Raw genomic sequence first — 22740 nt, 5'->3', positions numbered from 1 at the left:
GCGCCGGCCCGCGTCGCCGCCCACCTCCTCGCCCCGTCGCGCCCGCGCCCCGGTGCTGCAGCTGGCGCTCGCCTTTGAGCTCCCGCACGTGAAACACCGACGTGCAGGACCGGCACTAGGAGGCGGCGGCCACAGAGCCGGTGCCCGGCACGAGAGCATGCATGGTTGGGTTGGTGGGGAAGAGAGAGAAAAAGGGAGAGAGAGAAGGATGGGTGGGTGGACAGACGGGCCCATTTGGTTTCAATGACACGTGGGTCAGGGGTCACATGCAAAGGACACAGTCGGACGAGGACCACGCAAAGAATCGTCCGCTCGTGTCTGTTCCAGACGCAAACCCGACCTAAGTTTGCTCGCGGGATGAGGTAAAACGGACCAAAAACAGACACTTTTTACGAATGGGGTTGCGCGTTGGGTCGTCTCATCTGTCCGTTTTACCTCAAGCGGACACGGGCGGACAGGATATGGTGGTGCGTTGGAGTTGGCATTAGGTCCCAGGGACCGATGCAGGCTGGTAACTGATGAAGCTGGAAAAGGGAATGGTCACTCACTCCCGTGTGGCAGTGTCTACAGGGATTACTCAACCTTGTATTTTTTATCTGAAAAAAGCAAATGTACATAAATTAATTAATATGAAAAGAAAAGCAAAGCCATCAACCTACGTCAGTTTTTGGGAACTCCATGACAAAGTTACAAGTGTTGTTCTATCCACTTCTTGATCTTGATGGCCCTTGCTGGTTTAGCTCTTAGTTCAGCCATGGCCAGCCCTTCTCTTAGAAGTTAATTGCAAGATTAGCGAAAGATTTTGTCATTTCTCAATGACCAAATGCTCCAGCACCCAGTAAGAACAATATCGAGGCCAATGTCTTGGGGTAAGGAACGTAGAGCAAAGCATATTTCAACATATCTTGATTAGCTCTGTTTTTGGTTGGGATAATGAGATATTGAGATTCCTGTGACCAGTCTAGTGTTGGACTTGGTTTTTCTAGTAGCGTGGTGTGGATGTGAGTCAAACTTTGTTTCTCTGCTTTGCTTCATTCTATAAAAATGGAGCAGGAGGAAACCCTTTTCTTTCAAAAAAAAAAGGTATTGGGATTCCAACAATTGAGAGCAACGGAGCAGTCCCAAAATAGACGAAGTATCTTGATTCCACAATAGTAAATAATGCACGTTGATATTAAACAGAATATTAATTGCATGCATATACTAGGTAGGATAATTGATATTATGCAGTATATTAATTGCACGTACATACTCACAATATTGTACACTGTCAAACGACAATCACAGAACGCCTAAAAAGACTATAATCACAAAACAACCACTTAATTTATTCTCAAAAGGCAGGGCCTTAGTAGCATGCATCTTTTTATTCAAAGTATAGTATATTTAAGAATATTATAACTGGGCACCCTATGAGCTCCCTCATGCCATCAGCCTTTGGAGCCGTCAAATTTCAAGATACGTCCGTCTCTAGACGTTGGATGTGTAGTAGAATTTTCCTTGTTCCCGTCCCCGCAGCTTCCTGAGGGCAGCTATTCCTGTAACTATTTTGAACCAACTGGTTAATTGGGCCGGATAGCCCATTGCATAGCAGGCCGAAGCGAGGGAGCATTCCCTGATCTGAAAAGCAGCGAACCAATCAGTCGTGGGCGATTAGAGTGCTCGCTAACCCTAACCAACTCTAGCGGTGACAGCGGCGGCAGCGAGCCGAAACGTCTTGGAAGCAGGGGCGGCGTGCCGTCGGTGTCGATCTCCACCTGGATTGATTCGAAGCGCGGCAGCGTAGTGCTTGACGAGGGGCGCGACGTCCATGGCGCTCAAGCTTCGGCGACCATGCTGGTATCAGTTTTCGGTGTTTGAATTTGTTGTACTAACCGAACTGTACTATGCTGGTAGCCATGGCGTAGTGAGTCAACAAGTCTCATGTTTCTCCGCAGTTCAGGAACAAACAACTTACTCCGCAACGACGACGACCACCATCCCTCTGACCACCATGCCTTTTTACCACTGTACGTCAAACCATCTTCACTCATCCTAGAAAAACATACTGTATAGAGCTAAATTCGAGACATAAACATATGTTTTGTCTAATAGCAGATGCAGATGCTAGAGGCTAGGCGTCGACACCTCCGGCCTCATGGCACTCCGTGCAAAGCCAAGGCAGGTGACACTCCTTGCAATTGTTTGTATGCTTGCATTGGAGTAAATGGTCATGTGATTTCTGCTGCATGGTGATGCTATTTTAACAATCTTGTTCAGTTTGCAGTACCAAGTTGGCACCCTCTTATCCTCTACAGGTACTATATTGGTTAAGCAAGAGGTATTGTCTTTCCTAGCCATCAGCATTATTTTGATCTCTATGCTAGCATAATACAAATCAAAAGTTAAATCAATTGATAATGTTCTTCTTCTGACTGAATAAATTCATTTTTAGACAGTTAGTGGCAGGGGCAGTTGGTCAGATATAAAGCCTTCTGGTAAACCTGGCCGATTTGATGGTCGAAGTAGCTACTGATTTGCTAACGGTTCACTGCTTTGCAAGATGAAACTGGCCCATATTCGTCCCGCACATAGCTGACTCGTGCTGGAAAGACTGGATTCCCTCAAGAAAAAAATATTGAGACTGATGGTGGCAGAATGAAAAAGAAGCTTGGCCATCTCTTCTATTACTGTTGCTGGCATTAGGCCTCAAGGTGGTTTGGCCTATCAATGTGCGATTCCCCGCCTTGATCCGTATATATCCACGATCTCATTGGCTTCAATCCTTTTGGTTTTATTTTTTCTGTTATGCATGTAGCGTCTGGATGATGATTATGGTGTGGAGGCTGTCGGGCTGCAGTTCCATGGAGTTCTATGCCTCCATAGGAAGTGGATACAATTGAAGCGCCATATACAATTCACCGACCTCGCCGTGATGAGAGTAAAGCACCGATCACACCTTCAATATTGGTTGGGAATTGTGAGTTTAGGTTTGCTCAGTCTGTTGGTGGATTGTTTCTGTTGGGATATGACAGGAGAAGGTGGCCACCAATAGTAGATATTCGAGCTAAGGAGTAACACGACACAAAGGACTGTTGGTTGATAAGATTCATCCACATACCATGTCAATATTCTTGGACAAGTACGTATAGTGTTTTCTACCCTCTAGGACTTTGGTAACTTATTATTAGGTTGATTTTTAGTCTTTGGGAGTTTGATAGCAGATTTTTAGTTTGATCTTTAGTCTACAGATCCAAAGGAGATCATATGGCATATAGAGTTTTACTTCAAACTTTGTAAAGGATACTCAGATGTGTACACATTAGATGGCCACTTGCTATAAAAACATAAGCCGTGGCTGGGAGATAAGTTATTTTGTCATACATAACAAACTCCCACTTCCACTTTAGGTCGAGGAATTGCATAAGCATTTGGAATATCATATAATTGCTTGCTCAGACATGACATGAATGTAGTAGCATTTATGTTTGATATTTAGATTTGGGGATGAAATGACGAAATTTGAGTAGCTTAATTTGATGTCATTTTGTGAATGCATAAGTATTTGTGATGCTCATGGTCACTCTTGAGAAGATATGACAAAATCGATACGACTGATCGTGCTACTTGGCAATAGGCCATAAGTTCATTAGTTTCATTATTAGATGAAACTGATTACCTCGATTCATGCTGGGTATTTAATTATTTTACATGCATGGCACATCTGTCTAAGGACAGAGCTTGCATTACTTTAGTCACTGATATTTGTTCGCTTTAAAATAGCTCATGCTGAAACAAAATGATGGCCAATGATGAATTATTTGTTGGTTAGAGGACAATGTACTATAATTCATTTGTCAATACGGTTCTGATTGGCAGTGGAAGTGATGAAGTTCCATAACTTGAGAAAGAGACATGTTTTAAGAGAAGGTGATTCAACTAATATGGCAGTGATAGAATCAAACCAATATCTCTCATTTCTTAATTTTACTTAATTTATGTTAGATATTCCTTCTCAGATTTACATTGAATTTTTGGCGCTTCCACTTTAATAAATTTAAGAACTATCCTACTGATGTTTTTAATAAGGTGCCCAAGAGTTCCAATGTAACCATCTCCAGAAAATGCATGTTGGACTGCTCAGAAGATACTAAAGAGGAAACAGTGAAAGGAACTAAGTGGTTGAACATCATGTACTAAATTTTGGACAATAAAAATTTAGAAGGAATCTAGAGCCGTACTGCATTGGTACTAATAACCTTTGGCACTAAACCTGAGCGGACAATGAAATTCTGGCTTCAACTTTTATTATGCTTAAGTCTTTGAGATGACTTGTTTTTCATTTGAACCGTTGTTGTTCACCAAGGTCTTTGAACAATCGTTGTATTGTAATGACAACGGCATAAGCCTAATACTACTACATTGCTTTAAATTCCAGGTAAAAAATGAAATTACACAAAATTATTTATAATACTAGAAGATTTAAAGTTTACATACAATGCTTCCGCACAATTGTGTCAAGCCTAAAATTTATTATTACCATAAGACGGGCGCAGCAACGCGTGCCTTTCATGATCTAGTAGTAGTAGCAAGCAAGCACACTCCTGAGTGTCTTCCTCTTCATCTTCCATGCTGCAGTAGTTCCCTGGTCTCTTGGTCATCCTTGGTCACATCTTCACTCAATCTGGAAGTTGAATTTTGTAAGTGCAAAATGGTTTGAAAATGATTCAAGGCTGAAAAATCAGGGAATATGTTGTTACCCCAAGCCGCTTCTTTGTGTGTTCAAGTAGAAATTGTGGGTCCAGTTTCGTTTGCGTGTACGCATCGATCTTGTTCACTTCCTGTAACATATCGATTAAGTTGCCTTCTCGACATCAAAGAATTGCAAAGGAAATTGATTTGCATTGGACTATCTACAACATTTGCAGAAAAATGTGAATTTACTTTAAACACAACAGAACAATGTGGTATAGTCACATCCCGCGACATTCAGACTTACCTCGATGAATTTCTGAATATTAGGTCTGTCCTTGGTGATATCATAGTTTTTGATACCAGAAAAGAATATCTGAAACCTTTCGATAAATGGCACATATGCAATGTCCACCTGTGCAGAAATGAACGTCGCAACAAGTCAACATGTCAACACAATTCTTCTGAAATGGAATTTAAAGGATTCCCGGATTGGTGTGACATACCAAACTGAACTGGCCAAGGAAGAAAGGGCCATCACTGAACTTTCCCAGGGCCGCTTCTATTTTATCCAGCGCAGCAACTAATGGAAGATAATGCATAAGTTATAAATATGAGTTACATACTCTAGCCTGTAGAACTTATTACTCCCTCCGTTCGGAATTACTCGTCCAAGAAATGAATGTATCTAGATGTATTTTAGTTGTAGATACATCCATTTTTGTGACAAGTAATTCCAGATGGAGGGAGTAGATGATTAGACAAGTTACAGGTATCGCTCTGCTGTTTTACCAGTTTCCTCTGCCACATCTCCCTTGGAGGTTATGGATGAGTATAGTGCTTTGTTGAACTCATCGATGTACACAAGCAGCTCCTCGGCAAACTGCTTCTTTGCAGAATCCTGCCAATTTATGAATGCAAGCGTTAAAACCACTGAGAAATTGCTTTCCCTGGTTACCATGAATCATGATGGTTAAAAATATTTACATCGGGGAGCAATGCTGGGCCATCGAAATTGCTGTCAATGTACTTGACCAAATCCAAGCTTTCTCCTTTCACCTCGTTGTTATGCTCCAGTGAAGGCACCTGTCGAAAATAAGTTAGTGTGGATGTATCACAGAGATGATGAACTGAAACAGTGTTAAGATATCGTACACGTGGAGCAGAGTTGAGATTCACCATACCTTGTTCTGTGGGTAAACCTTCTCCTTGTACCAAGCCGGCCTGTCTGCGAGATCGATCCCGACTATCTTGATCTTGTCTTGCAAACCCTGGAGAAGAAACACCATTAGATTTCATTCGGATGTAAACAATGATTCAGTGTTGCTTGCACAGCAGCAGCAAAAGTACGATTTCTGTTCGAAGAACATCAACAAATCAAAGAACAGAAGTTACCTTGTAGTTCCTGGCAATCCAAGCGCGCTGCGCATATGGGCAGTGATATGCAACATACAACCTTCACGAGACATGAAAAAAAGAATTGGCAGGTTAACCCTTGATTTATGCAGAGTGACAAGCCACAAGATGGTATCTGCAATGCAATTTGATCTCTCGTATGTCTTGTCCAAATTCACCTGGTGGTGCCGTCGAAGAGTGGAGGGGGCTCGGAGGTGGAGGTCAGCGAAGGGGGCAGATTTTCTTTCGGGGAGCTGCGCACGTTGGAGTAGAGAAACAAACACCAAGTTAAAAACAACACAACGGAGAAACGATTCGAATAATTTAATCGAGAATGAAGCGCAGTAGATTCTGCGCCGGGACTTGGCCTGCTCACATGACTGGTGCGGCAGCCATGGCGACGGTTCGGGGGGAACTCGAACTCCTGGCGGCGATGAGGCGGCGATGGGGAGCAGCTCGTCGCGAGCGGCGGATCTTTATACACGGCGACGGGACGGGAGGGGAAATGGAGGCGGGCGTCAGTGGTGACGAGCGGCAGGGGAAAGTGAGCGAAGTCATTGGTGCGAGCTTGTGCGGCAGTAAATGTGGATTCGACACGCCGATTCGGGTGATGCTCCATGGATGGATGGGGTCTGCCGGCCGGCCTCACCTGGACGCGAACGCGGTGTAGGTGCCATGGGGTTGCTCTTCCGGTACGTTCTGGAACGATGCCGACATGCCGTCATGCCGGTCGTTGGTTTGTACATAGACACATTTTGCAACAACATACTCCTTCCGTTTTTATTTAATCTGCATATAAATTTGACTGAAGTCAAACTTCATAAAGTTTAATTAAATTTATAAAAATATATAAATATTTATCATAAAAAACTACATGATGAGAAAATACATTCAATAATGAATCTAATGGTATTGATTGGTTATTGTACTAGTATAGTACTCCCTCCGTCCGAAAATACTTGTCATCAAAATAAATAAAAATGATGTATCTAGATGTATTTTAGTTATAGATACATCCTTTTTTATCCGTTTTGATGACAAGTATTTTCGGACGGAAGAAGTATATGTTAATATTTTTGTTTATAAACTTTATCAAAGTTTCAACGCTTACCTTTGATCAAAACTAATAGGCGGACTAAATAAAAACGGAGGAAGTACCTATTTTTTGGGTGGAGTGCAACTGCACATGTGGACAGGTCCCAACGGAGCGAGCCATTCATCTGACTAGCTACAGTCTGGATGCCTATAAATGCACGCACACATCTTTTACCTTCACCCATACAAGATTCTAAACCGGCACAATATTTTAGAATTAACGAAATTAACAGATGTTTCGTAGTCTATGAGAATCTATTTTCCCATCGAACGAAAATCACAAAAAAGTCTAAAATAAATCCAGTATCACCACATATACCTCGTAGTCGATGAAAACATCTCCTTCGCTGAACGAACATCGCCGAAAAAACTAAAATAAATATAGAAAAAGGCGAGCACCGGTGCCAAGTGTAGGACTTAGAGCATAATTGATTTGTATCAATATTTGGCTTGCCAAATATTGGCAACACCAAGACTTGCCAATTATTGGCAACTTTTTGTGAGATAGGCGAAACAACTCGTAGTCAACCAAATAGTTGTCAATATTTGGCACAATGCCAAACATTGGCATGCAAACCAATTATGCTCTTAAACTCCGGTGGCCTGGTTCCACCACAAGGACCTAACCATCAGAAGTTATTCCCACATGAACGAACATATGACCAAAGGACAAAAATTTACCTGGTTCTACTCTTCTGCCTCCTTACTTCAAGGGTAGCATTGCTCTTTTGTCAAGGACCCTTCGGCTATATAAGGTCCCTAGAATAAACTCAAGAGGAATGTCACTCTCCCCTACTAGCTCTCTTCAGAGAGATACGGAGGACGAGATTCACAGTCCGAGAGACCTTCTAACACCCGAACCACACAGGGGCCGTGGGTCTGGAAGCGGCGACATTCTAACTGTTCCATGCATCAGGCATGACACAAGATGACCCTCTCATAGGATTGAACATATTTAAAAAACACCACCATGTCACTTTGTCGAATGTATGACGACCTTCATTATAAGGTCATGATGTCTGCTACGCAACTTTATTCTTGTAGACTTTGTTGGATCTTCAAGCGTAGAATTTTGTAGGTCAACAGCAAATTTTTCACAAGTGAATGACCTAAGGTTTATCAATGCGTGAGAGGTGTAGGATGAAGATGGTCTCTCTTAAACAACCCTGCAATCAAATACAAGAAATATCTTATGTCCCCAACACACCTAATACAATTCGGCGAAGAGATGGTGATACAAGTGTAATCTGGATGGCAGAAATAGTTTTTTATAGTCTGAACAAATAAAAACAGCAAGGTAGCAAGTAACAAAAGTGTGTGACAACAGTGTCTCAATGCTTAAAATAAGGCCTAGAGTTTATACTTTCATTAGTGCAATCTCTCAACATCATTAACATAACTGAATCACATAACAATCCCGCAAAGTGCGACAAAGAATCACTTTAAAGTCTTTATTCGTACCTGAGAAAGTAGAATGAAATCGTGTAGGTAGTAAACCACCTCAAAGTTGTGTTTTCAATCAATCTTATGAACCACCCCAAAGTTTCACGAACAGTTCTAGAGACCGTACTATGACAACACCATATAATACGCATCAATCAACTCTAATGTCACCTACCTACCCCAATGTCACTATGAGTATCTGTGAGTGAGACATGAATCAAGTGATCTCAAATCCAAGAGTAGTCAATCCAACATAACGAAACCTCAAAGAGCAAGACTCAATTCACTAGAAAAGAGATAGAGGGGAAGAACATCATGTGATTCGATTATATTAATAAAGCTCATGATACATCAAAAGCATGCCAAATCAAGAACCCCACAAGCTTGTGAGCTCGAGAGAGAGAGAGAGAGAGAGAGAGAGAGAGAGAGAGAGAGAGAGAGAGAGATCAAACACATAGCTATTGGTACAAACCCTCAACTCTGAGGATGAACTACACCCTCCTCATCATGGAAGCAGCGGGGATGATGAAGATGGCTTCTAGTGATGGCATTCCCCCTTCGGCAGGGTGCCGAAATAGGGCTCCGGATGAGATCGCTTCCGAACAGAGGATTGCGGCAGTGGGAAAACTCAACTAGGTTACTTTTCAGAGGTTTCTAAATATATGGGAATTTTCAGCGTTGGAATCGCGCTAGGGGAGTCTTAAGGACCCCACAAGCTCACATGGTGCGCCCTAGAGGGCGTCACCTGAGCTTGTGCCCCCCGGGCACCTTTCGGCTCCCTGCCGAAGCTTCCTGGGTCTCTTTTCTTCCATAAAATTACCATAAATTTTTATCACGTTTGGACTTCTTTTGGTGTGGTTTTTCTGGAAAACAAAGAAATAGGCAAAAAAACAGGAACATGCACTAGGCACTAGATTAATATGTTAGTCCAAAAACTAATATAAAGTGCATCAAAACCATGTAGAACTCATGTAAATATAGCATGAATACTTCATAAATTATAGATATGTTGCAGATGCATTAGGTCACCGTATGCATCCTTGCCTATTCACCCCTAACCACGTTGCTAAGGATACCCATAGTCGAAACTTGATTCTTGAACGTCAACATTGGTGACGACCGTGGGTAATCCTTGCAATGTGAAAATTCGTCGACCCATGAGGCTAGATGGCCCCACCTAAATCAAGTTTCGGCCAAAGCAGAAGGTAAGAATAGGTAAGGTGTGTAGTCGCCAAATGGTGAAGAACTCCTCGAATGTGCCTTGGAGTCGTCGTGGATCCTCAAGGTCACTCCAACTAGGAGTCGCGTGGATCCTCAATGCGCAACCCCGCACGTCTTCACCAACCTCAGAGTCACCGTGGATCCTCGGCGCCGCACCGATTAGGAGTCACCTGGATCCTCAACGCCACGACCTTGCACGTCTTCACCAACCTCGGAGTCATCACGAATCCTCGATGCCGCTTCGCTTAGGAGTCTCAGACGTATCTATATTTTGTATTATTGTTTCATGCTGTTATATTATCATTTTTGAATGCTTTTTATAGCAACTTTTATTATTTTTCTGGACTAGCCTATTAATTCAATGTGCAACGCCAGTGTTGTTTCCTCCATTGTTTTGACTCTTTAGAAAAACAATATTTATGGAGCTCAAAATAGCCTAGGGTTTACAAGGATTTTTTCGGAGATAGAAGAATCCATAAAGTACCGGAAGGGGATAGGGGGAACATGGCCAGGTGGCGTAGCCAGGGTGCCTCCCTCCGTCCCTCGTGGGGAGGCCGTGTGGGGCCCCTGGCCTAACCCATTTCCCGTATGAATCCCATATTCCCGAAATCCCGTGTACCATTTTTTATGACTTTTTACACTGCCACAAGTTTTTGTTCCAGGGAGATCCAATCTGGAGGCCTCTTTTGGCACCCTACCGGAAGGGATCCATCACTGGAGCCATCTTCATCAACCTTGTTGCGACCATGACCATGTGTGAGTAGTTTTCTTAGGACCTTAGTATCTATATCTATAGCTAGATGGCATGCTCTCTCCCTTGTTATTTAATACAAAGTTCCCGTGAGTTGCCTCACATGATCATAATACATAGGATGTAATCAATGGTTGGGTTTGTTGGGATATGATGAATTGTCTCACTTTATGATCAAATGTTTCATTGAATTATATTGAATCTTTTGAAGTTTCTTTGTTGCATAATTAAGTAGTCATGTATACTCTCCGATCTATTTGTCTTCTTTGGCTAAGATTGATGGGTAGTTGTTCAAATGGAGTTGTGCATGGTAGTGAGTTCAATCTTGTGGTGATTCATCCACTACTACAGGATGTTGCTAATGCGACACTACAATCAGAGACCCTTCGACAAAATTGTGTGCGATGCATTAATCGCAAATAATGATGTAATAAAACCGTTAAAAAGAAACAAAACGTTTGCGATGGCGGAGACATCAAACACGATCAGATTGTAGTTGCGTGTGCGATGTGTGGCATACAGTTCACTCGAATGAACTTTTTGCGATGAGCATAACAGTAGAAACGGCTAGACAGATGAAGGTGTGTGCGATATACAACATACAGTTCACTCAGATAAACTGTTTGTGATTTGGCAACACAACAGAAACAGTCAGCCAGATCAATGCGGGTGCTATATACGACATACAGTTCACTCGGATGAACTGTTTGCGATTAGCCAACACAACAGAAATGATTCAACTTAACAAGATGTGTGTGATACGCGGCAAACATGTCAGTAATCAGAAATGTGTGGGCCAGACCGTTAACAACACAAGTAATTCCTGTTAACAAGCCGTGTGTGTTGTGAGCAACGATTGCTTGTATACAATTGTGAGAGATTGATGAAATCATCACCGATGGGTTCCATTATTTAGTCCGTGTGCGATGTGGTTTGCTCTATCCGCACAACATCTATGCTCTGTCTATAGAACATCAACATATATACTTATAAGAACATCATTGCATAACCAAATTAAGCATACAATTACATAAGTGAGTACACACATAACATTTCCACACACCAAAGTAAGCTATTACATGCATACTAAACTAGGAGAACCGAGCATCTAATCATCTACTTCTTGTTGTGACGACGCTTGCCATTGCTCTACTTCTGGCTGGATCCCTAGCCATTTTAGGGAAGGAGGCACTTCCTCATGTCAATGATCCACCTGTACATCTCGTAGCTCGTGTACGCCTCCTTGGCCGCGTACATGATGTGAGCTTTGTCGATTTTCTCCATCCAGGTCGAGTGCCAGGCACGCTTGTCCTTATTATAGGAATTCTTCATGTCTTTGTAGTAGGGGTCGCTGATGGCCTCGACGAGGTGAACCAGTGAGTCCTTCTCATGCTTCTGGCTGCCCCAAGTCTTGTATTGGCCCTGGATGTTGACAAGATTCTGGCAGGCGATGCCCGAATTCTTGAGCACCTTTACATCGTTGGTGATGTCCACCGTAGCGAACATGTGTAGTGGGGGCTGTTGACAAACCTAGCGAAATGCTCGCAAGGCCTTGTGGCCAGGTAGTAGTGGTAGACAAGGACGTAATTGCGCACGCACATCTGGGCTGACGACTACCTTGGGACAAGATCCGACATGAGTGTGGGTGTACTCGAGGTTGAACCCGACCACCTTGTACTTCTCCTCAACAAGCAATAGCTCCATGATGTGGATGGAGTGCTCCATCCAGACCGGGTTGTTGGTGTACACCACCGAGAGCTCCGTTAACCTTTTGTGGGTGTCCACCACGCATGCATGGTGAATTGCTCCTTGTTGTCGGCAGCCGCTTGGAGCACCAGTTGAACCGCATAGGATACCCTCTAAGAATTTTTCGTGGTGGGTGTGCTTCTTGCAATATTGGGGCGCGTTCGAAAGGTTGAAGAGATACAAAGGTTAAATGGCCGCTATAATAAATGGGGGCCGGCCGACCTATAATTGTCACGTCTTGTCACCACGTTCATAGCGGAGGATTCCAGTGCATGCTTAAGCACCCCACACGTGTTTCGTTTTAGCACGCGTGGGCTCGAAGAGGTGCCAAATGTATCATTGGTGAGCCTGTTCCCGCGCAACCGCACAATTTACCGCGCAAGCTTCCCGCTCTGCTAGTTTGGCCATGCATCGGCTAGAAGAGGGGCAAATTGTGGGCATTTATTGGCAAAAAGCTTTGCAAAAACGAAGTGTGTGGAATGACTTCAATCATAAGTTTACCCATGGATGATGAGGTCAAAGTTACAATGAAGGGTGATGATGGACACTCATGTGCGATAATTAATTATGCGCTCTATAGGGCACACGGTTGAAGAAACCAACTATGTGCAATAATGTCGAAGATCACAGTCGAGTTAGCTATACGGATCGTTCGCATGAGATCGACAAGGGAAACACATTCGAGAATGATTAGTAAAAACTAAGTCCATTGCATATTAAGGTCAAAATAGTACTACCAATATATGAATCTCATACGAGGCCATTTCAACGATTGTACAACAAAAACCCGAAATATTACAAGGTTCAAATTCCAGAGTTATATGGCTCAAATCGAAGATTACAAGGTTCAAACTGATATTAGAAATGAAATTCAGCTCATTCAGCTGCAAACGCCCGTGCTGATCAGCTGAACATGAATATAAGAGAGGTTCAAAGTAATATTACCACTTGTAAGGCTACTTTCGAAACCTCATCATTTTTGCAAAGAGATCAGCCACTGAGAAGTCATGTATGGGGTTGACACAATGACTTCCGATTACTCTGCCAGCTGAAGTTCCAAAATGAAATTCAGATTTTTTGGAGCCTTTTCCATTCTACCGCAACCATCGGCGCTAATCAACAAACAATTCATTTTTGCGAAATAAATGTAGGGCAAACCTCATTACCTTTAGCACCCTTGCTGTCATAACAAAGAACTTGGCGAATATGATCTCGGGTAAGGTCCCTCGGTAGGAGTTCAAAGTAATTTCTAAGAGATGCAGATCTAGCCATTCGATGTGATTGTTATATTGTATCACATTATCCACCACCGGGCCTAACCATATCTGCAATAGAAGAGAATGTATTAGTGCCTCAATGCAGTTTTGAACACTACTACATGCCTATTTGGTTTGCAGGATTTGTAAAATGCACTAACGTGCCATCTTTGATCCGACATGATTAACATGGGCATTTGTTTACAATCTAGAAAAATGTAGCCTTCTTCACAAGAGGTTGGAGTGGATGAAAAATTCCCTAAGAAACTAGTACAGATGAATCCAAAATGAGAAATGCTTATGGATTGTAACCATATGAATCAAGCAACCAATATGGGGGGAAACATGTATGTACTGAAATCCTCCAAAATTCCTTCAGAAATCATAGTACATTGTCATTGTAAACTTGGGAAAAGGTGCCAAAAAGTGAACTCCCTTAAGGTTTAACATTTAACAGGAAAGGAACATCACCTCAATATATAGCTCTCCAGGCACGGAAAGCATCTCAAGAAACTGACAACTTGGTCTAGGTTGGGGCCGATAGATTCTAGTGCCAAGACCTTCACTGCGCTAGATTCGGGGTCAAGCTTGTCAGAATCATTTGTTGGATGACAGACGGACATACATCTTCAAAATTAGAAATAATGTTAATTTCTAGAAGGAGAGGTAGAAGACGACTATTGTACCTGAAAGGGTGTGGATCCAATAACAAGTTCAGTGTATTTGACAGACGAGTAGCCCACCACTATCAATTTTAGCACAAAAATGACATTGATTCTTGTTGGAACTTGTTGATCAACTAAAAGTAATCATTCAAGTGAACGTGTGTCCTCAATGACGATACTGTGGTACACCTTTTGTGATCTCTTTTTGCAGCACTAGCAACACACATAAATAGTCCGGGGAGTCATGAAGGTGATGTGGAAGCTACTCAACCCATTGATCGCCTGAAGGCGAATGTACTCGACTGGAGTACAACCACAGAGTAGGTGCTCCATGTTATTCATTGGGATGCAGATGACGACGAGCTCGAGATGCTTCAGTTGTAGTAGAAAAAGAGTGGGCGCGTCATTAAGAGGGGAATGGCAGTTCATGAACTTGGCGAGGCGCAGCATGGGCGCGAGGCGGAGCGCGGACATTGGCAGTGAGCACATATGCCATCATTAAAAGTGAGCTCCTCGAGCCGATCTAGGGTGGGGGATCGAAACCACTCATCAAGCTTGGCTTGGTCCTTGCCGTTGGAACGGAACTTGTCCGTGCTAATTAAGGCCTTTGATTGGGCCATGGTAACTGCCAAGGATCTGGGACAACGCGTCCATGCTTTTGCAATAGCCATGGCAGAGCTTGTGGGCGTCAATGAGGTTGAGAGGGGTGGAGTGCCATAGGGGGCGCCACCGCCGGGAAAGGACGGTTGTACGCGCCCCATATTTGATTGGGAGGAGGGAGATGAGGACTATCAACATATCACCGGGGAGGCTGCTGATGAAGTCTAGGCCTGCTGGAGTCGCTTGCAGTTCATGCCTGACCCGCCTTCGCTTGTTGGCAGCCTCGTTCTCCACCTCTGGAGTTTAGTTAAAACTGGGCAATAGAAAAGTGTATTGGTAAGTAGAAGTTATTAGGTAGGAATACAGTAAGAAAAGGAAATAACAATTGGTTGCTTAAATACTACATAATTCATTTGACATTGCTGGGTAAGTCAACATGCAGATAGTTGGAAAGAAAACTTACTTCGAACAAAGTCTGGATGGATGATTTTGTCGGGGAAGTTAGCATATATCTCATGACCAGGCCCTTTTATGTGTAGTGCAATTTTAGTGCCAGCTTTCAGTACTTAAAACATAGAAATTTCTGTCCAAAAGCCAGTGCCAAAATAGGAGTCACCACGTTCATCAAGTCTTACAGTAGCAACGATTGTAAATCCATGGTTTGTGTGCAATATGACATCCCTGCAATCTTGATTTATGTAAAGGTAAAGATTGTGCACTACATATTCTGTTGCATAGCAAGAGACGCGCTGCAAAAAATGGTAGGGTTGTTAAAGAAAATATGGTAACATGCAAATATGGGCTCAAATTGAAAGAACTGTACATGATTTGCAATCGAAGGACAAAAATTTATAATTAAACAGATAGGGTAAACATGATGACATGGAAATATGAGAGTAATCAAAAGAACAATACATCATTAATTTGCCTAATTTAAGACAAAACAGAGGCTGGGCAACTCGCTCTCAGTGAGCTCCCCGATGGCTTCCTTCGCTGGCCGTTCGATGGGGGTTCGATCTTGGTCAACGAGGTCCTTTTTTCACTGCTGACCGTTGGATGCTCGATGGAAATTCATCAGTCTCGTTTTGACCGCGCGGTGAGTTCGTTGGGGCGATGACTTGTGGGCTCAGCCTCCTGCGCTATTGGCTGGGTCAATTCTTTTTGGGTCGCGGGCGGCCTCTCCTTGCCCGTCGCGTGCGTGTCTCGCATCGCGCGTCGTGGGCTAGTGCGCGCCTCTGGCTCGGCAGCCGGCTGGAATGACACGTCTACACCCGCCGCTACCCTTCCATGCAATGACGAGTGGGTCAAGATGGCCGTTGGTCCCATGTGTAAGCGACTTTCTGTTGTTTTCCTCCGTGTTACGTCTGTGCAAATGTTTCTCGGTGGGAGCGTATGGGCAGAGAGGCATGGGGCGGTGTGATGCAGGTCAGCCGACGCGTGCACACCCGCGTCTTCCTATCACACAATGATGGGTGGGCCAGATTGCCGATGGTCCTACACGTCGATTGGTGGGCTTCGTGCAATCCATGTCGCTTCAATTATGCCAGGGTTGGAGAGAGTTGTTGGGTTCCTGTGCGCGTCGTGCCGAGGCTGACCTCCACGCACTACCGCGTCCACTGACGCGTCGTTTCTCCAGGTCGTCCGGTGCCTTTGTTTAGTTTTACAAGGCCACTGATGCTGGGCCCGTGTTGAGGGGCGGGGCCAGTGGTCAGTTGCGCTATGTTCGATAGCTGTTGGGTTCGTGTGGCCAACGCATTGCTGACAACTGAACGTGCGAGCGCCGCACGTTGGGTCCCTCGTGCGAGGCGTCGCCCATGTGCTGGTGGCAAACCCTTCCCCAATCACAACAGCCGCCAGAGGCGCCGCGCCTCTCCTTCCTCCTCGCCGCCCCCTGCCGCGGCGCGCATCCCTCGGATCATCGTGCCCAACTCCCCTTCGTGTTTCTCCTCCTCCCAGAACCACATCCCGTCGCTTAGGCTCCTTGGTGGCGGCCGGCTCGAGGCGAGCCTGGCGCAGGCGGGGAGAAGCAGCGGGGCGGCGGATGCGGGCGGGAGAGTGCCGGACGGCACCGTCATTGTCGCCCCGCCAAGACGCATCGAAGAAGGACCAGGATCTCACCCTCGTCCCTTCTGGATGCACCTCCCCAGTGAGTTCCTCCTGCCTAATTCAGCTCCCTTTTCCATCTAATTTCATTCTTGTTTCACATGTTGGTTTGGTTGGCAAGAGACGTTGCGCCGCCGACTGCAGTAGCCAGGGTTGGCGTTGGTGATGTCTGTAGTATTTTCGTCCTCGCCAGTCACACAATTCCTAGGTTTGGTCAATATACTTATCTTTTGATTTCTCCTATATTTTCCTTCCTGATTTTGTTTGATGATTTGCTAGGTTATGGGACTGGATCTCCATTTCCAAGATTCTTAGCTGATAAGTATATTGTGCGGAAAAATCTCTACTGAATGACAAATCCAAGCAATGTAAGTGACCTAACATTTCACTGGTTGTATGGTACATCTCATACAATTTCTGAATTCCAATACCTTTCCTGTGTAGCTGGATACTCCATGGGACAAAGTTGAAGCTTTGTACATCACTTCTCTACCTGTTTATTAATGTTTCTTCATGTTTGGCAGTGATCTGGGTTTCCATGTACTTGATAGATGCATTCCTTATCTTTATGTGTTCCATCTATGTATATATGTTTCTGCCCATAAATGTATTTATGAGCTTGCTCCGTTTTTACTGCTTTCCTATGTCAATTTGAAAAGTACCCTTTATTCCCCTAAAAAGGGCTATACATGCATTTAAACGAGTGCACATTTTCTATAAACATAAGCATTGTCTTTACCCCACCGCTCTCTGGTGTGCAGCGACGAAGATTTCATGCTCAACCTCCCTCACGGCCCCAGGTTCGGCTACTTTCCAGTTTTGTTAGTTTTCTTCTTGGTAGCACTGAACACCATGGAAACATGGGTGTCGTGGCCACACACATGCATTTTGTCGTCCTCCTTAAAATTCAATTAGATTATATGCAAACATGCAGCCGTGTTTACTTAAGATCCAATTAGATGAATGCTGTTTATTTTTTCATATAGTTTTTATTTAGAAAGGCCTCATATGCAAGTCGGGGACATGCCGTGAGCATATGGTTTTGTGATCTATGGTCTTGAGTCATATGTTGGATGGGTGATAATGGAAATTTTCTTGAGGATAAACCCGTGCATAAGTTTTGTGAGAGTTAAACATGTTTTATGAAAGGTAAAGCTGTTTTTTGAGAGTTAAACCCGTGCATACGAATGTATTTTTTTAGAACTGGTCAAACTATTTTTTGTGAGAGTTAAAGCTGTTTTCTGGAGGACAAACCCGTGAATAAGTTTCTCATCTGTAGAGATTAATTAATAGGATGGCAATTTAAGTTTATTGGAGCTCTTTTTAAGAAGTGGGGGTCTGCTTTGGTTTCTTGCTGTTTGCATATTCTCTTAAAAATACTTGACTGACTGTAGCTGACTGTTTATACATCAATAATATGGGCAGTTGAATATGGCGTTTTCAAGTGAAGGATTTCAAAAATCTAATATGGCATGCCTATTTTTCATGGAAAAACAAATGGTACCTTATTTACTATTTAGTTTTTAAGCTAGACTAATTTGACTACACGCGTCCTGAGGTGCCTTCTGTTTTGGAATAGTCATAGAATGCTCCTTATTACGAGATGTTCCTTTGTCACTATTTGAAGTTCTGCCTAGGGTGGCCTTTGTCTTAGTTTACAGCTTCATATGGCTACCTATGTATAACATATGTATGTTCTGTTTGAACCGTCTCAAATCACATAGAGATGTTAAATTTTCAATTTGTTGCCTCGCGGTCGTGTGCCATCACCATGTTTACTCCAGAAAATGGAATGTGCAGAGTTTCTGTGTTGATTAGTCAAATATTTGCTTTGCCTTAAAGACTGTCCCCATCTATGTTCCAGGTTGTGGCAACGCTGCAGATATGCCCATTGCCATTGAGCATTTCTATCTATATGCTTCTATAGAGTATTTGGTTTTTGTACTATACGCTTGATGAAATAATTTCCTTATAAGCTGGGACAAGGCGTTTGTAGTTGATATTTGTACTATAAGCTCAATTTTTTTGGTTCATCTCATCTCTGGTTATTTTTTTCGTTTTTTGTGTTTCTGCAGCACATTATCATTAGCATATAAAACCTCTTATATTTCTTGTTTTCAACAATTATTCTTTGGCAGGGAAGACTATGATAACACTAAGATTATCAAGAAAGGATTCAGGGCTTTTTTTGAATCCAGATTATCACACATGATGCAAAATTAACAACCACGACTTTGAAATATGGATGATGATGCTTATTATGTGCTAGAAATCAAATATGTAAAGGAGAAGATAATGTTTGCGAAGGTGTGTATGCTGAACAAGCATCCTGATTGATGTGTTTTTCTGTTGTTTCTTGATGTGCCCTCATGCAGCTGTGTCCATATATACCGATTGTTATACTTATTGTTGTGTGAGTTGCAGGAGAGGGGAGAGAGATACAGGTTGATTCTGGGTAAACTTTGCTTAATTTATTGGAGAAAATGCTCGATAGATCTCATGGATGGATGAGGTTGTGGCAGTAGTTCTCGGGTGCAATATCTACCTTGATAGAGTGATCAACCAGGGCACATTAGAAGCAGAAGAAGAGGAAACGTTTGGGCCGTCTATGGCGTTGAAGATTCAGTGTTTCTGTCTTGTGTACATGCACGGCCAGTTCAGTAACTAGATGGCCTTTTCTACTGTACTGGTGCTGCTACTTTTCACATGCTAGCTTCTTTGGAAAGCGCCAACAGTGTGTACAACATGTAAAGAGTCCATCTTGAAGGAACAGAAGCAGAAGTATGGAGCTGATGTATTAATGGTCAATCAAGGAATTCAGTCTCGAGGAGCTTAACTAATGATGTGTGAGTTGAGCCTTAGCTCATTTTCAAAGTAACGGAAGTACAAGAGATTACTTGAAAATACACATTTTTTCAATGCGACATGGTCTTAAGTGCGATTTTATACCACCAAATTAAAATATCATTGTAGACAACAAGCCTACATTTTTATTTTATTTTATTAAAGGGGTTAAACTTGTTATCGTATGTGTTTGCCCACAACTAAATCAAAACATGATTTTTTTTCAATGTGAACATGGATTCAATGGGTCTATGCGCCATTTGACGCTGGTCCTTGCAAAATGAAACTATTTTCATCGACAACATGGTTTCAGCAGGTCTCTGCGCCATTTGGCGCAACTGGTCAACTAGTATAGAAAGAAGAGGGGGAAAATCCCCTTTGACGTATATGGTGCATGTGGCACCTTTTATCCAAATGTAGCAATATTTAGAATATGTTCAGAAAAGTAGGACATGCCAACTGATTTAGGGTGAGATTGAACATACCGCATGCATCCTCAGGTACGATGACATGGAATCTCTGGCGGAGGCCGCAAAGTCCTGATGTGTTGGCGCACTGTACACTCTATGAATGAAAGAAAACCCTCAAATTAGCTCGAATAAAAATGAATTCACAATGATTTCCGCCGGGTGATTAGAGGAGGCAGATGAACTAGGATATGAGATGATATAATATCTCATTAAATTAGGTACCTTGTCGTCCATGAGAAAGAACCCTCAGTACGGCACATTCCCCAACCGAGCGGAGCTGGGTCGACCGCGAGCAGTGTCGAGAAAGTCGATGGCGATAGGCGACGGCAAGCGGAAGTGGCGAAATGCGGTGGGGTTTGCCAGCAGCCTGGCGGCAGCGGCAGGCATCAAGCTAAGTGGTTACTGCCGCGATAGGTGGTGCCATGCATAGACGCGGAGGAGCTTGTGCAGGTGTGCATGGGGACCAGAGGGGGTGGTGGGCGGGGGTGAGTGTTTTTGTGACATGGGGATGGCGAGGGTTTTCTTTTTTGTTTTTTGAATTGGGTGGTGAGGGTTTTCTGTCCCACAAAGAATTTCGGAGGCAACGGTTTGCTAGAGCCAACCGTGTGTGATTTACGCGACAGGCAAAATAAAAGTCACTGCACATGGTTCCAATTTTGGGAACCGTGTGTGATTGAAGCAACAGGCAAAATGAAAGTCATTGCACACGGTTGCAATTTTGTACCAAATTTCGATCAAATATTTAACTAAGAAATGTTTATGCATGTCACCAAAAATTATATCATTGAACACTATGTTCAAATACGCATCCAACAATATATTTTTTGCTGACCTGCACTAACATTTTGTCGGTTAAATCTTTGGTTAGTATTTAACACAAATTACAAAGGGGACCAATAAACGAGGACGGAGGTAAATTCCATCAACCGAAATGATTGCATCCATATCCCACAGCTAGACATAAGTAAACATAGATTAAACATACTCAGACATAGATAATAAGCGTACACGTACACAAGCATAGGTTAACCATCATTAAGCATGCTCAAGAGTACATAGTTCGATCCCACATCTCATCTCACATGTCGGCACGATCCTGAAGCTTCTCTAGGTACTCGGCATACACGCCGTGCGCCACCCTGCGAGAATACTTCTGCTTGAAGGAGCCAACGGCCCGTCCTCTTGCATGCGCCAGAACACTTTGATACGCATCATGAAGCTTGTGGTTGCAGAATGGGCATCCATAGCCGCCGTTCCAAGTCCTAATACACCTGTTATACATTCCCGTATAAAGCTCCCTCAGGATTTGACTCTTGTACCTTCTCTGGACATCTTCATCCTCGCTGTCCACATCGTCAGACAGCACCTATACAAATAGTAAAAAATGTGGCGTCAAATTAATGGTTACAAACTAATCTCTAGAGAACATTTGGCAGTTGCTAAAAATTGGCATCAAATCAATGATTACATGCCGTGAAGTAGGATTAGGAATTTATGGCTATTTATTTCTACATATCCAGAGATTATGGTTCGATTTTAAGCACATTTGTCAATGTACAGACCAATCTTGAAGAAAATAACAACACAAACATATGTAGGTCATACAAAATCAACTGTCAAGGTCTAGCTAGGAATTATTAGCACGAACACTAACCCTTGTCGGATTACTAGCAGAAATCATTTCCACGGATCAAACAACTAATCACTTATCATTTGTACCATTCAAACAATCAATAAACTACACGGATCTAACGAAACTTACTCAGATTTCATGGATTGGGAGAACATAACCATAGGATTTCTATTCCAAAAAGGGGGAGGCAGGAGTAACTAGAGAAACCCTAGGATCTATTTGACACATAAATGGGTATAGATGACTAACCAGTTGTCTGTCGTCGTCACCGGAGTGGTCGTCGGAGTCGTCGCCCGAGTCGTCACCGGAGTCGGTGTGGAACTCCGCCTCCGGCTGAGGAAGCTCAACGTCGTCGATGATGTCAGGATGCAGCAATAACTCGCTAGCGGTGACGACAACCTCTGTCTCCATATCCACGCCGTGCTCCGGTGCTTTAGCAGCCCCAGCGTCGCCACTCCGTTTGATGGGGCGCTTTGGCGGCATCCTCATACACTGACGGCTTTGAGGACTGAGAGCGGCGTCGAGGATGCAAGCGGAGAGAGAGGATTGTGTGTGTGGAGAAGATGGGGGTGTGGCCGCTCGGGCGGACCATTAATATGGAGTAGTGGGAGAGAGGCGGGCGGCGGTCAAACTGCTGGCTCGCCTCCCGGTGAGTCTGCGCACCGGACTGCTGGCATGCCTACCGTAGTTTCACATAGCTACTCGCACGCCTCCTGATGACACTGCGCAACGAGCACTCCTCCATCAATTCACACACCTGCACACACGCCTCCCAGTCTGCCTGCGCGGCGGACTGCTCGCATGCGTCCCATCAACTCACGCCTGCTCGCACGGCACACGGGTCGCA

The 22740-nt window shown here is 43.6% G+C and overlaps 1 protein-coding gene and 2 long non-coding RNA genes across 4 annotated transcripts; 2 read left to right on the top strand and 1 right to left on the bottom strand.

Moving 5' to 3' along the window:
- The first annotated feature begins 1697 nt into the window (after positions 1-1697).
- LOC119290757 lies at positions 1698-3392 on the top strand. Its single transcript, XR_005142043.1, has 5 exons — positions 1698-1839; positions 1938-2009; positions 2098-2711; positions 2798-2920; positions 3015-3392. It is a non-coding gene; the product is annotated as an uncharacterized LOC119290757 (long non-coding RNA).
- Positions 3393-4346: 954 nt separating this feature from the next.
- On the bottom strand, positions 4347-6690 carry LOC119290756 (protein IN2-1 homolog B-like). Its single transcript, XM_037569404.1, has 10 exons — positions 6443-6690; positions 6246-6320; positions 6067-6127; positions 5856-5942; positions 5659-5757; positions 5464-5572; positions 5178-5254; positions 4979-5086; positions 4740-4820; positions 4347-4663 (listed from the first exon to the last, which is right to left on the bottom strand). Exons 1-10 carry the CDS (start codon positions 6622-6624, stop codon positions 4655-4657), a joined length of 888 nt encoding a protein of 295 aa, XP_037425301.1. The 5' UTR covers positions 6625-6690; the 3' UTR covers positions 4347-4654.
- Positions 6691-16688: 9998 nt separating this feature from the next.
- LOC119290754 lies at positions 16689-19872 on the top strand. 2 transcript variants are annotated; one of them, XR_005142042.1, is made up of 6 exons: positions 16689-16989; positions 17068-17154; positions 17226-17314; positions 17391-17746; positions 19085-19253; positions 19371-19872. It is a non-coding gene; the product is annotated as an uncharacterized LOC119290754 (long non-coding RNA). The 2 variants fall into 2 exon arrangements; XR_005142041.1 differs by having other exon boundaries at positions 16689-17154.
- Positions 19873-22740: the final 2868 nt, after the last annotated feature.

This window comes from Triticum dicoccoides, chromosome 4B (assembly GCF_002162155.2).
Source record: "Triticum dicoccoides isolate Atlit2015 ecotype Zavitan chromosome 4B, WEW_v2.0, whole genome shotgun sequence".
Lineage (NCBI taxonomy): Eukaryota > Viridiplantae > Streptophyta > Magnoliopsida > Poales > Poaceae > Triticum > Triticum dicoccoides.
The sequence above is the reverse complement of the archived record's forward strand: the minus strand, read 5'-3'. Positions and strand labels throughout refer to the sequence as shown.